The following is a 16,533-nucleotide window of genomic DNA, read 5'->3' as shown; positions in this document are numbered from 1 at the left end:
AGTAAATATTTCTGGCTACACATGTAAAGTGTGTGTCAGCACCATACATTCATTGCATCTCTGCACACATGGCTTTATGGCAGCTTTATAACAAAGCTCTATACATATATAAACTATCAAATTGAGACTGCACACCCTTTCAGCATAAACAATCAACATGCTGAAAGGCCATGTGACATAATCATTCTTCTGCAATGTTCAGCTAAAGCCACAGGCTTAGCTTAACATCTAAACATCGAAAGACTGGTCCACTGGCTTCATGCTGTTTTACTATAAAGAGCAGAAGTGGAAGCTACTACTGGTTTGAGCCAACCAAAAGTGCAAACATGTAAATGCACATGTCCCTTCACAGCGCATCTCTCTCTGTATTGGGGCTTCGTCTGGTCTGTCAGCAGGGAAATATAGTGTTGGCGGGCAAAATGCTGACTGACCAGACGAAGCCCCAATGCCGAGAGATGTGCAGCATGGAGCCAGTGGACCACTGTCTTTGGATGTTCAGCTAAGCATGTGGCTTTAGCCACAGTTTACTGCTGAAATTACTAGATTACTAAATTGGATTACTAGGTTACTAAATTAAATCATGAAATTACACTAATTTCCTACTAAAATTACCAGAGGAAACTCTAACTGTGATCATTCAATGACTGCTACTAGTGCATTGATGTGTCTGACTTCAGATGTTCTTGTGGCTTCTTTATTATACTTTATCTACCTTTATATGGCTAAATTTCAAAGCACTGATTTTTCTAAATGCATGAAGGCAATAAGACTGCGTGCATGCATAATCATTGCAAATTATGAGGTTTTATTGAACATAATCGGTTTGCAGTTGCAAAGTGATTTGAAGCCACAAAACCAATTTAGGCAAATCCTTGTACTAGCCAGCATTCCTGCGCTTGCTGAATCAACATGCTTGCAAGCCCCAAAGATGCTACTACCAGATTTTGCTCGTAATTTTTATAGAAATCTCTTGTGAATAGGTGACCCAATTCGTGGTGACTCTACAGCCAGTATAGTGTATAGTTCTTGTTTATTGACAACACACAGCAAAAAAGGTGAAAACAAAGGCCAGCAGGAAGTCTTGCAATTGTGTTGAAGGTTGCACCCCTTGGACCGGCCCTGGCTGGTGTAACAGGCACTCTTCTAGTCGTCATCGCTGAAATGTAAGAACTCAATTCCAGAATGTGACGAAGGTGTGCAGCTTGCTTGTGTGAGTAGCTACTGTCGGTAGCCTCATTACATGAGAATAAACGGGACACTAAAGGTAAATGAACTACATTGGTAAGTTGACACCTGTGTTAGCAAGCATGTCTCTGCTTAAAGAGGAGGCCCGGTTTGTCATAAAATGAGGCTGGCGATGCAGTTACTCCAGAAGTCCTAAAGCTATTCCTTGTAACATAGCATCGACAGTCGCAACTAGTTTATAGTTTCAAAACCACCTAACCAAAAAATAAGGACTTAGTTTGCCAACCCAGCTTTGTAAAATTTTCATGCATGTAAAGAATCTAAAATCGATTAAAGCAGACCAGCTGGAGAGCATGTCGCATAGATGTGGTATTGACACTGCTGTTGGATTTTATACAGGCAGTAAAAAATTTATTGACTGCACTGGGCTTTAGATGCACCGTCAAACACTGCAAACTCTGTACCTCGTGTATTATGCTTGCCCAATGAAAAATTAGGTGGCCAATCAATATCTACATTCAGGGAGGCTCAAGTAGAAATATGAGCCGCAGTGTATCGTCTACATGCCAAAAAACCAGAAGCTTTGCCGCTGCTCTCAAAAGCCCAAAATGCTTCTATACCAGTCCGCCTTCACTCTATCTAAATGGTGGCGCTCTTTGGCCTTAGATGCCCTTGCGCCAATAAACTTCAATCACCATCATCATCTATCTAAATGGCCAAAAAACCAGAAGCTCTGCCACTGTTCTCGAAACCCCAAACTGCTTCTATACCAGTTAACCTTTGCCAGAAGCCCAAGTCAAAAGAAAAACTGCAACACCTATTGCCTATTGGTTAAACCATTAAGGTTCAATAAAAATCTACCAGTTACATTTTGCTGATTTTATGTGTCGGACTATCTCTTCACACTGTAAATACCTTGTGAAAGTTTTGTGAGTGGTGCTTTATTCTTTCAAACGCTACGATAGTGTACTTCATAAAGTACGCTGGACCTTTATGGGAGCAAAACCTAAGTCACGAAATGTATATGCTATACCTTGGAGCTTCCAAAAACGAAAAGGCTTGCAGCGAAGTTGCAACGAAATTTTGTGCAAGCCCGCTAACCTGGTAGCAAAATTAGCACTTTAGTGTGCAATATTTTGTTATGGACGTGTTTTTACTTATGAAGTGTGTAACATGACTTCATCAAGTAACAAGGAAGGGCTTTGCTGTTGCTTTCAGAGGTGCGCGCAACGCAAATATATTATTGACGCAGATCTAGACGCGACAATTGGCGATGAATACAAGCATTCAAAACTAAAGAATTCATCACTTGATTCAGTGGTAATTGAAACATACGAAGAGACTGGCGACATCTCCAATGACAGTCGGTGTTTGCATTACAATCCCGTTGTGTGATTGCTAAGTGTCATTTTCGTAAGAATTTTCTGTCATTTCAAGAGGTGGAGTCTACGTCTGGTTCACCAATCTGGGTTGCCCTACTTTTATTGCATAACTCATTTTGATTTACATAAGAATATACATAGTCTTTGTTGTTTTCTGTTCCCTCCCACTCATTTTCCAATTTGTAATAAAGTATGCTGGAATCATCTTTCTTCTTAAATATTCATGATATCTAAATGGTTTCTACTTATCTAAATCTACTCTGACATTGCTCGCTATTTTATTAACTGAGAAGACAAGAGCATCGTCACCTTTGTCGATAGCAAAAAAAAGGAACCAGAAGGAATAATGGTAATGTTAATGTAATTCTAAATACATTTCTTTCCTGCAACAGTCTCTGAAGCTTTTGTAGCCAGCAACAAATATTTTGACGAAATCCAAGTAAACCATCTTGTGTGCGAGATCGAGCACACCCCTCTAGTATACACATAGGCTCAGCGTAATTTAAATGAGTACATCTGCACTCATTTTCTTGCGACGGAATAAATATGTGTTGTATATGAAACATCATGCGTTCATCATTTACATCCTTCTTTTCTAAATGTTACCCAAAAAACTTCAGCTTCAAGAAGCATATATGCTTCAGAAAAAATAAAGAAGCTGCATGTAGAGCAGCATCTGCAATGTTCAGCACTTTTCCAAGCTTGGCGATGAATATATCAGACGCATCATGCAGCTTACAGAAAAAGTTCTTCACAGGACCCTTCTTAGCAAAATGGCGTACCAAAGAACACTGTGTTTTGTCTTTATATACAAATGAAAATAATACTGTACTTTTAGAAGTACGCTGGGCGCTAATGGGTTAATGGTCATATTTAGACCAGACGTAGGAACAGTGACCGTCCCCAACGAATGTGTCTGTTGCAGCTCTCTATATGCCCTGTGCGACTGCAGTTCGAACGAAATAGTTGCGTTCTTTGGGTTTGCACTTGTGTGTCTTGTGAAATATCTGCACATTGCAAACCTAGACTGAATTTAGCCATATTTGGCAAGGAATATTTATTGCCTAAAGCAGCAGACAGCGGTGAAGGAAAGTGCAAATGTCATTTGCTCTCTATGCCTAGCAATAACGCGTAAATGTCATTTGCTCTCTGTGCCCGTTTAGTTTTGGAAACTTGATACTCTACACAGCAATATCTACTACATGACTACACTGATGCAGCTAAACCAAACAATTAATGCATTTGATCAATATTGTTTTAACCAAACCGATAAGGGCTTTGTACCTGAAGGCTGAGGCGTGTTAGCTCTTAAGCGTCTGTTCCTGCATTGAGCGTCGGCACGCCTCAGTCTCGTCAGCATAATCAAGCAAATGAGCAGAGCGAAGGATGAAAGAGTGAATGTGGAGCGCAACGTGGGATTGGACTACTGTGAACGGACAAGGCGGTAAGTGGAGAAGGAGAGTACGGTAAAAGCGTGAGAAGCGTAGTGCCGCACTGCGGCGACGATGGCTACGAGATGGCATCAGAGTGGCGAGCGTCGTCTGTTCACCGATGGCGTGTGGCAAGCGCGTCTAATGGTACTATACATGGAAACAAACTGCTGCATTAGCAGAGGTCCGTTTGCGGTGGCTGCTGTGAATTGCGCCCACGCATCACCCACACGCAGTCTCTTGCGAGGTGCTCTCAAATTTCCCATTAAGGAATATTGTAATCGTCGGTGAATTTTTGCAAACTACACATAATATAAACAACACTGTGTTGCCTCACCATAACCTTGCAACACCAACTACAGTATGGCCAAGTGCACACCTGCCAGCTCTCCTGAATTATCTGTAAACTTTACAAATTTGTCCTCAATTCACAATTTTACAAATGTTGCATGATGTTTAATGAAACCTTAACTGAATTTCACGAAAAACTTTTATAGCTGTTCAAAGATGATGCGGCATGTCCCATAGAATGTATGTGCTCGAGGCAAATAAAAACAAAGAGGCATGCTGTTCTTTTACCCCATACCCCTGGTTTTGTGCCCACATTATTTTTACGAATTTTCCAGGTTGGCAGGTGTGCAAGTGTCCATTTTAAGGCGATAGCTGGGTGAGGCAGCATTGCCAAGGATTTACAGTGATGGGTGTAATTTAGATTGTGAGGGATGAAGTGGCAGAGCAGTGGCCATGGCCAACTGGAGTGCTTGAACGTGCCGTGGGTCAACATGAGAGCCAGAGCAGGAGTTCTACATGTCACACTAATTTACCAAATTCCTTGCTATGTGGTACTACTCAAGGTGTCAATTCCCTCGGATGAGCGAAAGAGGAAGGCACGACGGCTTTGCTTTGCCACAACCACACTGAGTAGCAGCGAGAAATCACTTGATCTGCTTGCAGGAGTAAAATAGGTGTCTGGAGGTAAGGACAATCGGGCATCGACCACAGAACAACCCTGAGATGCGATGGCAAACTACAGCACTCAGTTTGAATGTTGAAGGTGGAAAGCCTGCCAACTATGCCGTCTTTTTGCTCCAGCTTGCATGTTCACAATGCACTTTCTCCCCACCTACAATTCCCTTGATTTCCCAGCTTCAAAATGCACAAGAGCTTTGAACTAAATAAGGGGCAGGAAAGGGGGGTATATTAGGTTATCACAGAAGCCTTCCGTACAAGTATATTAAACGTCCCCCGAGGAGGCAGTAACTTCGTAGCTGAACAAAAATGATTTTTGTACACAAACAACCATTCATTTGTTGTTCCCCCAATTCCTGTGGCATGCTGATGCCATAATGTTTAATTACAAGTGTCTCGAATTTGAGAAAGCTTGCAGATAAAAAAAATTCAACACTTACGATACTCCCTAATGCAAAATTTGAGTGCAGCTTTATACATATTTTTATTTGGCAATATACTGGCTAGCGCACGGACAATGTCTTGTGCAGCACGTTGCAAACGGAGTAAAGTGTGGCGTGACTCCCTTGCTAATCGGGAGATTGCGAGAGACAGCGCGTGGGTGACGCGTGGGTGCGATTCACAGAAGCCGCCGCAAACAGACCACTGCTAACGCAGAGCTTTGTTTTCATGTATAGTATCGTTGGACACACTCACCGCATGCCATCGGTGAACAGATGCACACTACGCTTTGCTTCTCGTGCTTTTGCCTCCTCCTCCACTTTCCTCCTCAAGCTCTCTTCGCTTTTCATCCCCCACTGTGATTTGCATTCGCTCGGTTACACCGAGGCACGTTGGCATTCAATGCAGGAATGGGCGTTTCAGAGCCACTCTAAAGAAATACATATTTCCTGTGCATTTTCTGAGGCAACTGATACAGCTGCTAATATTTTGAGTAACCTTCCCACTGGCAAATTTGTTTTGTGGGAGCCCACAAGTTTGAGGAAGGTTCATGGAAAGGAAAATTGTAACTTCGTGCTTCTGGTTGGGTGGATGACCGTTTTTCCCTCCTTGAAACTTTTGACTGCACTAAAGAAGTGTGATGTGCCTAAAAATTGGTTGTCACATTTCCTGCTAGCAGCAGTAGAGGAAAGCTTTTGACAGCAAAGGACTGTTAAAAATCCATTACGCAGTTATTTTGAGTTTTCTTTTGCATATTGCAAAGTGCACTATCTTTGAGGGTGGCCTTCTAACTCCATTTCCTCTTCTACCTTTGGATCTTGTGCAAGCAATATGGAATTATCTCCATACAAGCCAAGTGTTAATTCCCACAGCAGGCCTTTCCAAACGGATAGGAAGTTTTTCAAGTCTCACTGAGTTGTTGCACTTCTGGTCATGGGAAACGAAAGGTTAAACGTAGGAATGTTGTTGACTACCACATTCAGTGATGGTAACCGTGCAATTGTGCAAGTGGTTCAAAATAGACCAACTGGTTCAACATGGCCTTATGAAAGAAAACTGATAAAGTAGTGTTATCTGGTTGTGACGATTACAACTGCGCTGATGTGAACAATCAGCGTGACAACACAGGTGCATGTGGAGCGCCGTGTGTATCCAGCCCACCAGAAAAAGTAAAAAAAAGAGGAATCTGCAAAGGTATAACATTTAGGAATATCTCATTGCTGAGAATGCTGCTCATATGAAAGACAGCAAAAACTTTCGGTTTCAGAGTTTCATGAGGCAATGCCTTTTACTATAACGGGCATATTCCACATCTTAATCTATGGTGCAGGGCCATGTTGAAAAGTCCTCTGTACATACTCTACTGGAAATTTTTGTGTGCCTATTTGATAGTAATTAGAACTATTAGAATCGTGTAAGTGTAAAGCCCACAGCTATTCATTGTGCAGTATTATGCTACATTTACATTACAACAATGCCTGTTTATGCGATTTTGAAGCATAATAAGTTCAGTCAGATTTAAGCAAATTCAGTCAGCAAAATTTTCTGTATTAAAGGCCAACTGTAAAAAGATTCTGTAGATAAAGAGGCGTCGGTGCAAAATTTCATGTTTGAAATACGAGTGGCAGTGTTGTGAAAAGCTAGAAAGATATTGCAGTTTTGGATACAGAAACTGAAAAAAAAAAAAAAGACGCTACCACCACTTGCCGAAAGTGATCCCTGACCTCCGAGATAAGCCCTTACCACTTATGCTATTTGATAGTGCTATAAAATGTGCAATCTGAATCTTGATACTATCCGTGGGTCAAGTTGGCAAAGGGTAAAGCCAGTCCGCACCATGTAGTAAGGCCAGACGCACGCACACTCCAGCAGTTGCACATAGATGCATCTGCATGCATGTGCTGCATGGTGTAGACACCGCAGCCACCACAGGGTGCCACAACTAGCCCGCTTGCCATCCAGACACTTGGGCAACCACATTCTCCGACTGGTCTCTGTGGGTGACATAGCTCGAGGAGCATAACTAATTGAGCTAGTCCGAGCACCCGACACCCACAACTGCCAGCAACATGTTAAAAAATCTCGGAGCCGTTGTGTTGAGATTTGTGTCATAGCGACAACCACCAGGTGCCTGCATCACCTGCTTAGGTGCCGTTTACAAGGCTGCTAACAAGAGCATTACGCAATTACCTGCCCTGGAGCTTTGCCAAGAGTGGTTCAGTGGTATACACTACTCTTTGTAACAAATTTAGTCAGAGAGTGAAATACCATTGCAGTTGCCCACACTAAAACAGTTGTGTAAATAAATGTATAGCAAACACCGTGTGGGCTCTGGAGGAGGTTAAGGGGCATTTTAAGAATTCCAATTTAAGAGTCTTGACAGTGTACCACTCTAAAGGTTGCCATGTGGTCCAAGGTACCAGTGTACCAGTGTACCGTACACCACACATGATGTTTATAAATGGAAGTGTATGTAACAGTACCTTTTAACGGAAATGCCAGCACGTGCAAAGTTCTTGCTCAAGACAGACGAGAAAAGCTGCAGAAAAACTACTAACAGCTCCAACTTCAATATGACCACAAGATTGCCACAGGGTCACATCCGCACCATTTTATTGAGGAAAAAAAAAACCTAAAAACACCATCCAGCACACGACATCCTTTATAGTTGAAACGAAATGTGAATAACTTGGAGGTACTTATGTACAAGAGAGCTCGAACAATGGTGAGCTGAGGTGCAGAGTGAACACAATCCATCTGATGCAGCTCGAAAACTTGAAGGGATGTGTTGAGACGACCTATTACAGCCTTGGAACTGTGCTCACTTGAAGAGGAAGCTGAAAGGAAGAACAGCAAAAATGGGGGCGATGGGGCAGGCTAGTAACACCTATTCAACAGTATGGCAGTGCTCAACCCTGGTTTTACTGGAAGCAACGGCAGTGGAAAGGAGAAGTTGAAAGCGTAAGCACAGGAAGGGAGCCTGCAGAAGTTGGTTCAAATGCCAGCGTGACAACAGGTGGGAAGGAAAGGACAGTTTGTGCAACAGCAACTTGTGTGGGAAGGCAAAGGTTGGAGATGGGACACGAAACGAGCAAGAAGCATGCAGAAGCAGACAACCACTGCTGTGAAGGATAGGAAGTGCCATGCTAGAGAAAGTAATGTACCACAGGTGTGGGGACCGGAGGTAGCTGGCATGCACCACTGAAGCACATACAAAAGTGCAGCCTACAGAACAAATTCAGCCATGCAAGTGCCGCTACTTGCTAGAGAACAATCGTACTGCACAAAAAAAACAATAAATGACACTATTTAGCCATATCTAGCCCCTTGCACCAAAAAAACGTCGCATCATCAAAAACTAATAAGGCTGCTGAGGCTCATTTTGTCCATAAGTAGCACTGCAATGTCATTTGGTATGCAATACCAGCACTTTGCATTTTGTGTTTAACTCTCCACTCAGATGTGGAACCAACCCTATGTTATTTCTGTACACCATGCACCGCTTCGCTAAACAAGTGAAATGGTACAAAAGCTGGAACTGCATATTGAATTAAACATGTGTCTCTGCTCCACTCTGCCACCAATTTCAGTGAACTGCTATAACTTTAGAGCCTTTGTGAAATATATTTACTTGAAATACTTAACTGCAAATGCAATTCTTAATGAAATACCTGCTCTACAGTTGTAGAGCTGTGCGCACTGGAACCGAGACAAAAGCTTAGCAGCATGCACTGTGCAGTGGTTTGGTAACATAGCCAGGGATCCCTGGTTCCTGACTTTTTTTGTTTTCTTTTATTGACTAAAATAATGTCCTCAACTAAATGCACCATTCCCTGATTAATATTTTGTTTTGCTGCACTTGTAGAAAGCTATTTGCACTCGCTTTCAACAAGAGTGAATTGTGGAAGTTATGTTGCAAAAGTATTTGCGTGCTTTTAACACAATGCCAACGAAGAGAGCATTGCAAGCCTTTTTCAAAATGTGGTACTGCATTACAACAAGCAGTAGCAGGGTACTTTTAGTTGCTTTGACTTCTGCAGTGCTGCACAGAATTAACTACATGTACGAACCTACAGTCGCAAGTGGAGACTAACTCTCGGAGTCTTATGCCAGCTGCTTAAGCCTTGATGTAAAGGTGGCAAGTGTGTAAATAACAAAAAGAATGAGTATTGTATTGCTTGCATTTGCTTAGTGAAACATACTTTGCCCAGCTCATGGTCAAACAATCAAGGCACATGCTCATTATGAAGGTTGTAAAAGATATGAAGGATGGTACTAGTATGAAAATGCAGTGTGTAATAATAATACTTTTTCTGCTTGCTAGGTTGTGTTTTCCAATGCTACCATCAGTGTACAGGTCATCACAGTATTGATTTGCTTTTCTAAGCACTTGGCAACACACTCGAACCAGTTCAATTTTTCAAACGCTGGCTGAGGTGATCTCACCTGTAAGGATAACCATGAGCTTTGGACCGGAAGATTGAGAGAAGAAAGCTGAAGAAGACTGCAACCAGCAGGAGCCCAACAATGGCCATGACTGCAAACGGCAAAGGCGCCAAAGGCTGAGCACATGTCCTAGCTGTCCCGACTGTAGAATCATAGCTGGCAGTTACATACTATCAAAGTACATTTTAGAATAATACCGGTGTCACATGGGGCACTTTTGATTGCAATTGAGCCCAATTAGGATCGAGTTTCTCTATCGCAATTGGCTCCTTTGCACAGGCTTGGGAAGGGACCCAACTGCCATTGAAAAATTCGATCCAGATTGTGTATGGCCGCAACCGAAAGTAGCCCATGTGACACCAATACTACGATAGTCTTATTATCATACAAAGGAAGTGCAACCAAAGGTAAATGTGAACAACCTTTACCATAGAAAAGTCCTCAATTAACGTAAACAGAAAATGCCTGGCAACACATAACTAGGCTACACATATTTTTAATAAGGGTTCTCCACAGCTTTCTGTGGTCCAATAAAAATTTTGCACAAGAACCTACTTGCAATTTCAACACTGTATGTGTCCCTCCTTATTGATCAATCTTTTTGCACTAGTTTTTGCACAAGTCAACATTGTTGCACAATTCCAGTAAATGCACAAACTAAAGGACATTTATGGTAGCCTTAAAAATACTCTTAATACTGGCAATGCTCCATCAAAAACAGTGAGGCATCCTGTAGTTCTGTTAGGCACTTTGAAATGATAGAAACAGAAAATGTTACATCATAACATTACTCCAGAAATACCAGCACAAGTAGCTCGTGGCCAAAAAACACAGCTCCAAACTCGTATGCATAAGAAAACGATAACAAAGTTGTACGCATGTCTGGAAATGCCAATATACCACCATAAAATTAACGAATGCAGCTTTTCTCCAGATCACTTACTTTTGCGCTTCTTGGGATCCCCCTTTGACTCTGCAGCGTCATTCATGAGAATCATGCCAAACACGATGGCAGCATCTGGTGCAGTTGTTAAGGTGAGTTCAACAAAGTTCTAACTTAGTCCCAGTGAAATCTATTTGAGCTTACCACAGTGAGCAACAAATTTTAACTGCCAGACTGAGGTATGTGTAGAGGTACAGCAATATACTCACTCTGGTTTCTAATGCCCTTTGCTTTACTCGTTGAAACTGCCCCTTCACACTTGCTATGAAGAAAAGAATCTAAGCAGAGCTGTGAAACAAAGAAAATGTGGCGACTAAAGATAGCTATTCTAGTGTCCTTATTTTGGAATTTAATCAAATGGCACACTCTTATGCCATCTCGAAGTATTTCTCTTATACACGTGTAGGGAAGGAGCTCCAAAACGCGTCAATGGAAAGCTGTCTGTGAGTGTCAGAAGCGATGACTAATGAGGTCTACTTCACTGTGGTTATAAAATGTTACGAGCTAGCATACCAGGCCACGTTGCAAGGAATTGGTATTAGAACCTAAGAAATCGGGGATGAATGAGGATAGTTATGCTGGCAAACATTAATGATTTCTGCAAGGTATTAGTCCTGTCACCCTTGTTTGCCTTAATAGACACATTGTGAAAGCTGTAATAGAAATTTGGAGACAAATGCACCATGGCTGTAGCAAAACTAAAAATTCCAGGCTTGCCCTTCTTCCACCACTATAATACCACCTCCCTTTTCAAGGTAGCACACACATAGTAATTTCATTTCATGCATAGCAAGCAACAGCTTGTAAGCTGGAGACAGATTACCCTCACTGCTCGCTTTTACAACAAAAAAGTAGTGTGTCACATATTAGAAAGACACAGCCGTGCTTAACGTAATTAAATGTAACATTGCATCTCGTACCTTTACATAGGCAAAGTGGCATGCTTCTGCGACCAACAGCCATAGCGCCTAGTTTGCGCTCGCAACCATAACATAGTATGCCGCATACCAGAAGTACGGAGGTGCACAAATACAGTAATATGCGACTCGACATAACTTTACGTCCACAAGTTGCAGTTGTAATACATGAGGTAGCTATTCTGTAGAAATCGTCGCAGATCAAAAGCAACTGCGGTGCTATACTCATGGTGCCATACTAGTTGCATAACTTCTGCAATGTTGCCCGATAAGTATGAAACGAAGTACCTAAGTACTTTACGTTAAAATTGCAATGAAATGTAGAAAGGAGGTACTATAATCAAGCCCTAGCACCAATTTCTTCCAAGGATAACATGGCAATAAAGAGAATGTAAAGTGATGCTGTTTAACAAAAGGATACTCAGGAAGATGACAATGTAGGTCTCCACAATGAGCTGGCCACCACTGCTGCTGTGAATGTAGGCCTAGAGAAAGCAATTGTGTCAACATGGCTTAGCGCTTCACGAAGCATCAGCGATACAGTCAACGAAAAAGATTATAAGAAAAACATCCGCTTTTTGAAAGCTCGACCAATGTTAACAGAAAATGTGATGACTCACCACACCGCGCTGTGTTTTGTGCATAAACGGAGGTCCACGGATGTGGTTCCACATTTGCCCAGATGTCATAGCAAAGACAATGCACTGCAAAATGCACCATTTAAGCCACATGATTAGGATATACATCCACACCTGCTTACCTCCCACCAGTGAAAAAAAATATAAATAATGTTTGATGGTTCAACTTCTGCTTCAGTGTGTGTGCATTTGTTTTGATTCATTCAACATTTAGCAAATATTTTTTTTTTTCAAGCACATGATGTATGATGATAAAAAATTAGTGTAAGCAGAGAAAATGTGGCCAGTAAGAAGACTTACAGGCAGGTATATTATCTCAAACCTAGGAGCAATAAACAGTAACATCACTGAACCAGTTACAGCTGTTAACGGAAGTTGCCGAAGTGTGCATCCAGAATCTTGACCTCATGACTGCCTTGTGATAAGCATTCTTTTTTTTTTACACGGAAGCGCAGAATTCACAAGTGTGCAACATTTCCTAACAGAGTTGACTGGGAGATGCTTCTCTCAGAGCGGCTAGTTACAGCGTTACAGCGCTCTTCAGGGCGAGTTACCATGCCTTCACGAAGTTTCATATTCTTTACATGAAAGAGTAATTCGTTTTTTGTCTCAAACAACATGCTATATTCAGTTTGTTAGCAATAATAGTTTATCAAAGTGCAATGCAAGGCAGCTTCCCTCATGCCTGCTCCCAGAAAGATAGTAGATATACAGATGCAAAAAGCACCTACACTTTCTCATCTCCGAACATGATACATGATGCATCATAAAATTACCTAGTTCTAATTTCTTCACAGGAGAGTTTAAACTTTAGCAGAACTATCTCGGCGATGAAGAGGTCACATAGGCCATCATTCAGCAGTTGGGTGCAGACAATGTTAGGTCTCTTGTCTGACGATTTTCTGAACAGAATTCTAGCATAAAGGATTAGTGTAGCTTTTCCTCTTTTCTTTTTGTAATTTAAAGCAAAGTGGGAGTGTCTACAACACTGAGCTCAGCATGACACTTGGATTCCACAAGGCGTCATAAATTTCTAACACTCGTAACAGCTAAGGGCACATGGCAGGCCCTAGAAGCCTTCAAATAATGCCTGTGATCGTCTAATTGGCCGCAGCTTTCATCTTAATTTTGTATCACATAAGAGTGCCTCTTAAAGAGAGTTCTCGAGTCCGAAGCGTCACGCACCAAAGCTGCAATGCCCCAGGAAGTCTTGTTGTAGAGAAAGTCAAGGTTGTTTCGTCGCATGTAAAGCAGAGCTCCGATAAGAGCCACCAAGATGACAAGTGCAATGGTGCCCGAGTAGTTTGGTGGCCTGAACACACGGATCTGCAGTAAAAATAAATCAACATAAATGCAACATTTATGCTTTGATCGAACTGATAATGGGTCAGTTACCACATTACAAAGAAAGCAATTGTCAAAGTACATTGGCAGCTTTACATAGCTTGGGTAAAAATTAAAGGCAGATCATTAAAAAGGCTCTAACCAGGTAAACAAGCTGCCAACTTTTAATAACTACGTAGGCACTTAAACCTTACGTGAACATCTGTGCGTTCAGCAATCCACCTAGCCAGTCCTTCAGCTCCAAATCCTAGCCTAAGGAAAAAGAAGATGCATTCCTTTCAGGAATCTGTTTTCAGGAAACTGTCTGCTTTCGAAATTTGTGCATAGTGCAAATTGTGCAGGTCTTTCCAACTCAAGCATCCGAAATAGTGTTTGTGTCTCGCAAAATTTCAAAGGAAACATGCCTTTGAATATCATGGTGGTCAGCCCTCTTCATTTTGCCTTTCTCTGGAAAATGTAGGAACACCGGTGCCGAGTTTTGCTGGAGCTGAAATCAGAACATACACAAGCACAATTAGAAGCAAAACCAGTTATTAGTTTACAAGGCAGCCAGCCTCACAAAAGAGATGTAAATATACCTCTATATTTCTATGCTTGCACAACTTGGCCATAAATAGCTATGATTAATGGAGCTATATGAAGGACCAATAACAGGCCTTGCAGTAAGGTATTTAAAAGCTACACAAGCATTAAAATTGGAATCCATGCAGGCAATAAAATCATACGTGGCGATCGCAAAACTAATATATACAGCTAAGTCATCTTGAAAGGGGAAAAAAAATGCAGCAACCATTATGTTCAATTCAAGAAGACTAATTCGCAAGACTCATAAATAGCAACCTACCATGTTAAACACGTCTGACCCTTCGTCGAAGTCAACGAGGCCAAAGAAAATGCGATTGCTGTAGGCTGAAGAGTAGCGCCATGAGTTTGCCAAAATCTGGAACTCTTCATTTGCTTGCCTGCGAACAAATTAATCAGTGATGAAAACACCGAAATACTTAATGGGCCGCTCGGCACAGCGGGGCTCACCTGCAAATGGAGCACTGCCGCTGGGGTGACAATGCAGTCAGCATCACGATGAAAGAGTAATTTCTTGGTGCCGTCTTGATGAAGTGCCTGAACTTTTCCCCATTCAGTCGGATTACTGGTCGCTTTAGGCTAAGTTCTGTCAACTGCTGAACTCGTTCACCCAGCGTTTGTGCCTACGAAGAAATCCTCGTAGTTAACATGCTCTTTCAGTTACCGTCGTTTTGTATTTCAACTGCGACATCCTTGCACTAATTATGCCGCAGCAAGCACAGTGAAGTTGACGAAATACACATCAGAAGAAGCACCTCCGGAATGTCCCGCATATAAAGACAAGCAGCTTAAGTTGTACCTGTTTTCTGAATTTAAAGTGGGCTCTGCAATAAAACCGCTCTGCCTATTAACAAAAAATAATAATAATAAAAGTAACGGTGTTTTACTGGATGTATGTTACGCAGCAGATTACAAAACAACTTTCAAAATGATACTGAATCTAGAGCATGTGCATGAAGCTCCCGATAATATAACAGGTAAGTGGTCAACGAAACCCCCAAATGCTGCGTTGGCACAAACGCAACGGCAAATGTTGTGATTTGCACACAGGTATTCTCAGCAAGCATGCGTGTCAGATTAGATGCACAATTAGATGCACAAATTATAGCGCGCTTGCTTTGTGTTGTCGGATCAAGAATGTAAACTCGTGATCACGCTAACGTAAAACAACTTCCGCACACACTGAATGCGTTTACTGCATGTGCCAAGATGCGATACGTGGCAACCGGCATTAGCGCAAATAGATGCAGAGGGCTACTCACATCTTTTCTTCGGTAATTGCCAAAACTGGACTCGATGCTAAGTAGTGCGACTAACACGAACAGAAACAAGTTAACACAGGACTTTAACATCCTGCTATATTGTGTGTAGGTGGCTCGGAAATTGTACTCGTCGGTGTCGAACGCCTCCGCGCGAAAGCGAAAGGATTTTAGAAGGTATGTTTAACATGTGGCTGGCTTTCGTCAACCAGTCATCGGACGGCTCATGTGTAGCCACGTAAACGTCTTCATCATACCAAACAAAATAAAAGGTCACTTAAATGTTACATGAATAATTAGTAATAGCGACAGATTTTCCAAATTTAAATCTTGACACGTCCATTTTCAACTTAAATCATCAATTTTAGTTTTTATATATTTTACTTTGCATGTCAGGCTGGGTGTGCAAGGTGTGCACGCTTGTTTTGCGTAATAAAATCTCGGAAGCTATGTGTAAGTGTTTATTTGTTCTGTTTTAAATTTCTAGGTGGCGCAGCAGTATTGACATGGCTGTTGGTTGTTTTGATTTTGGGCACGGACGCAATCATTTTGTTAGTTTACCCTTGTTAGCTTGATTTGCATTAGACATTGAGCCGCACATGTAGTGAAATGATCGTGTCTTTGTGTTATTATTCACACCTGAAAGAAGTACAGGTGCCATGGACATCGACTCCACACGATAGCTTCTTCTGCTAAAATGAAACCAATCTCGAAGGCTATGCTTTTGCGTACTGTAGGTGCCAAAAACGATGTCATGGTCGCCATATTTTTTTGAGAAATGCTGTTGATTGAGAAGGCTGGCAGGCCGACACGAAAAGTTTGCTTCCTTTGGTAGTTACCTTATCCCCAAACACGATAATTATCATCATTCTTCTTGGGTGCCCTTTCTTTGTTTAACGCTGCGCACCTACCCGGTACTTTCAGGTCGCATCAGGACACACTGTCCTTGACAGGGAAGTAACTAGCGCATAGTGCTTAAAAGAAAGAGAGAGAGAGA

The 16,533-nt window shown here is 41.8% G+C and overlaps 1 protein-coding gene across 2 annotated transcripts; it reads right to left on the bottom strand.

The window, feature by feature from the left end:
* Positions 1-1,013: 1,013 nt before the first annotated feature.
* Positions 1,014-15,754, bottom strand: Ostgamma (oligosaccharide transferase gamma subunit). 2 transcript variants are annotated; one of them, XM_050178319.3, is made up of 11 exons: positions 15,540-15,754; positions 14,728-14,900; positions 14,540-14,657; positions 14,100-14,182; positions 13,890-13,947; positions 13,537-13,677; positions 12,334-12,417; positions 12,135-12,198; positions 10,797-10,871; positions 9,854-9,944; positions 1,014-1,156 (listed from the first exon to the last, which is right to left on the bottom strand). In XM_050178319.3, exons 1-11 carry the CDS (start codon positions 15,627-15,629, stop codon positions 1,144-1,146), a joined length of 990 nt encoding a protein of 329 aa, XP_050034276.1. In that variant the 5' UTR covers positions 15,630-15,754; the 3' UTR covers positions 1,014-1,143. The 2 variants fall into 2 exon arrangements, with proteins under 2 accessions (XP_050034276.1, XP_050034275.1); XM_050178318.3 differs by lacking the exon at positions 1,014-1,156 and adding an exon at positions 8,004-8,244 and having other exon boundaries at positions 15,540-15,752.
* Between the last annotated feature and the right edge of the window lie 779 nt (positions 15,755-16,533).

The sequence above is a fragment of the Dermacentor andersoni genome, chromosome 5 (assembly GCF_023375885.2).
Source record: "Dermacentor andersoni chromosome 5, qqDerAnde1_hic_scaffold, whole genome shotgun sequence".
Classification (NCBI taxonomy): domain Eukaryota; kingdom Metazoa; phylum Arthropoda; class Arachnida; order Ixodida; family Ixodidae; genus Dermacentor; species Dermacentor andersoni.
The sequence above is the reverse complement of the archived record's forward strand: the minus strand, read 5'-3'. Positions and strand labels throughout refer to the sequence as shown.

What these genes read in the sequence shown, in the direction of transcription:
- Ostgamma (XM_050178318.3), bottom strand. Translation starts at nt 15,629, where the DNA reads ATGTTAAAGTCCTGTGTTAACTTGTTTCTGTTCGTGTTAGTCGCACTA. An exon ending in CCTGGGGCATTGCAGCTTTG is followed by an intron (nt 12,418 to 13,536) that starts GTGCGTGACGCT and finishes TGCATTTTGCAG; the next exon opens with TGCATTGTCTTTGCTATGAC. An exon ending in CTACATTGTCATCTTCCTGA is followed by an intron (nt 10,872 to 12,134) that starts GTATCCTTTTGT and finishes CAACTGCACCAG; the next exon opens with ATGCTGCCATCGTGTTTGGC.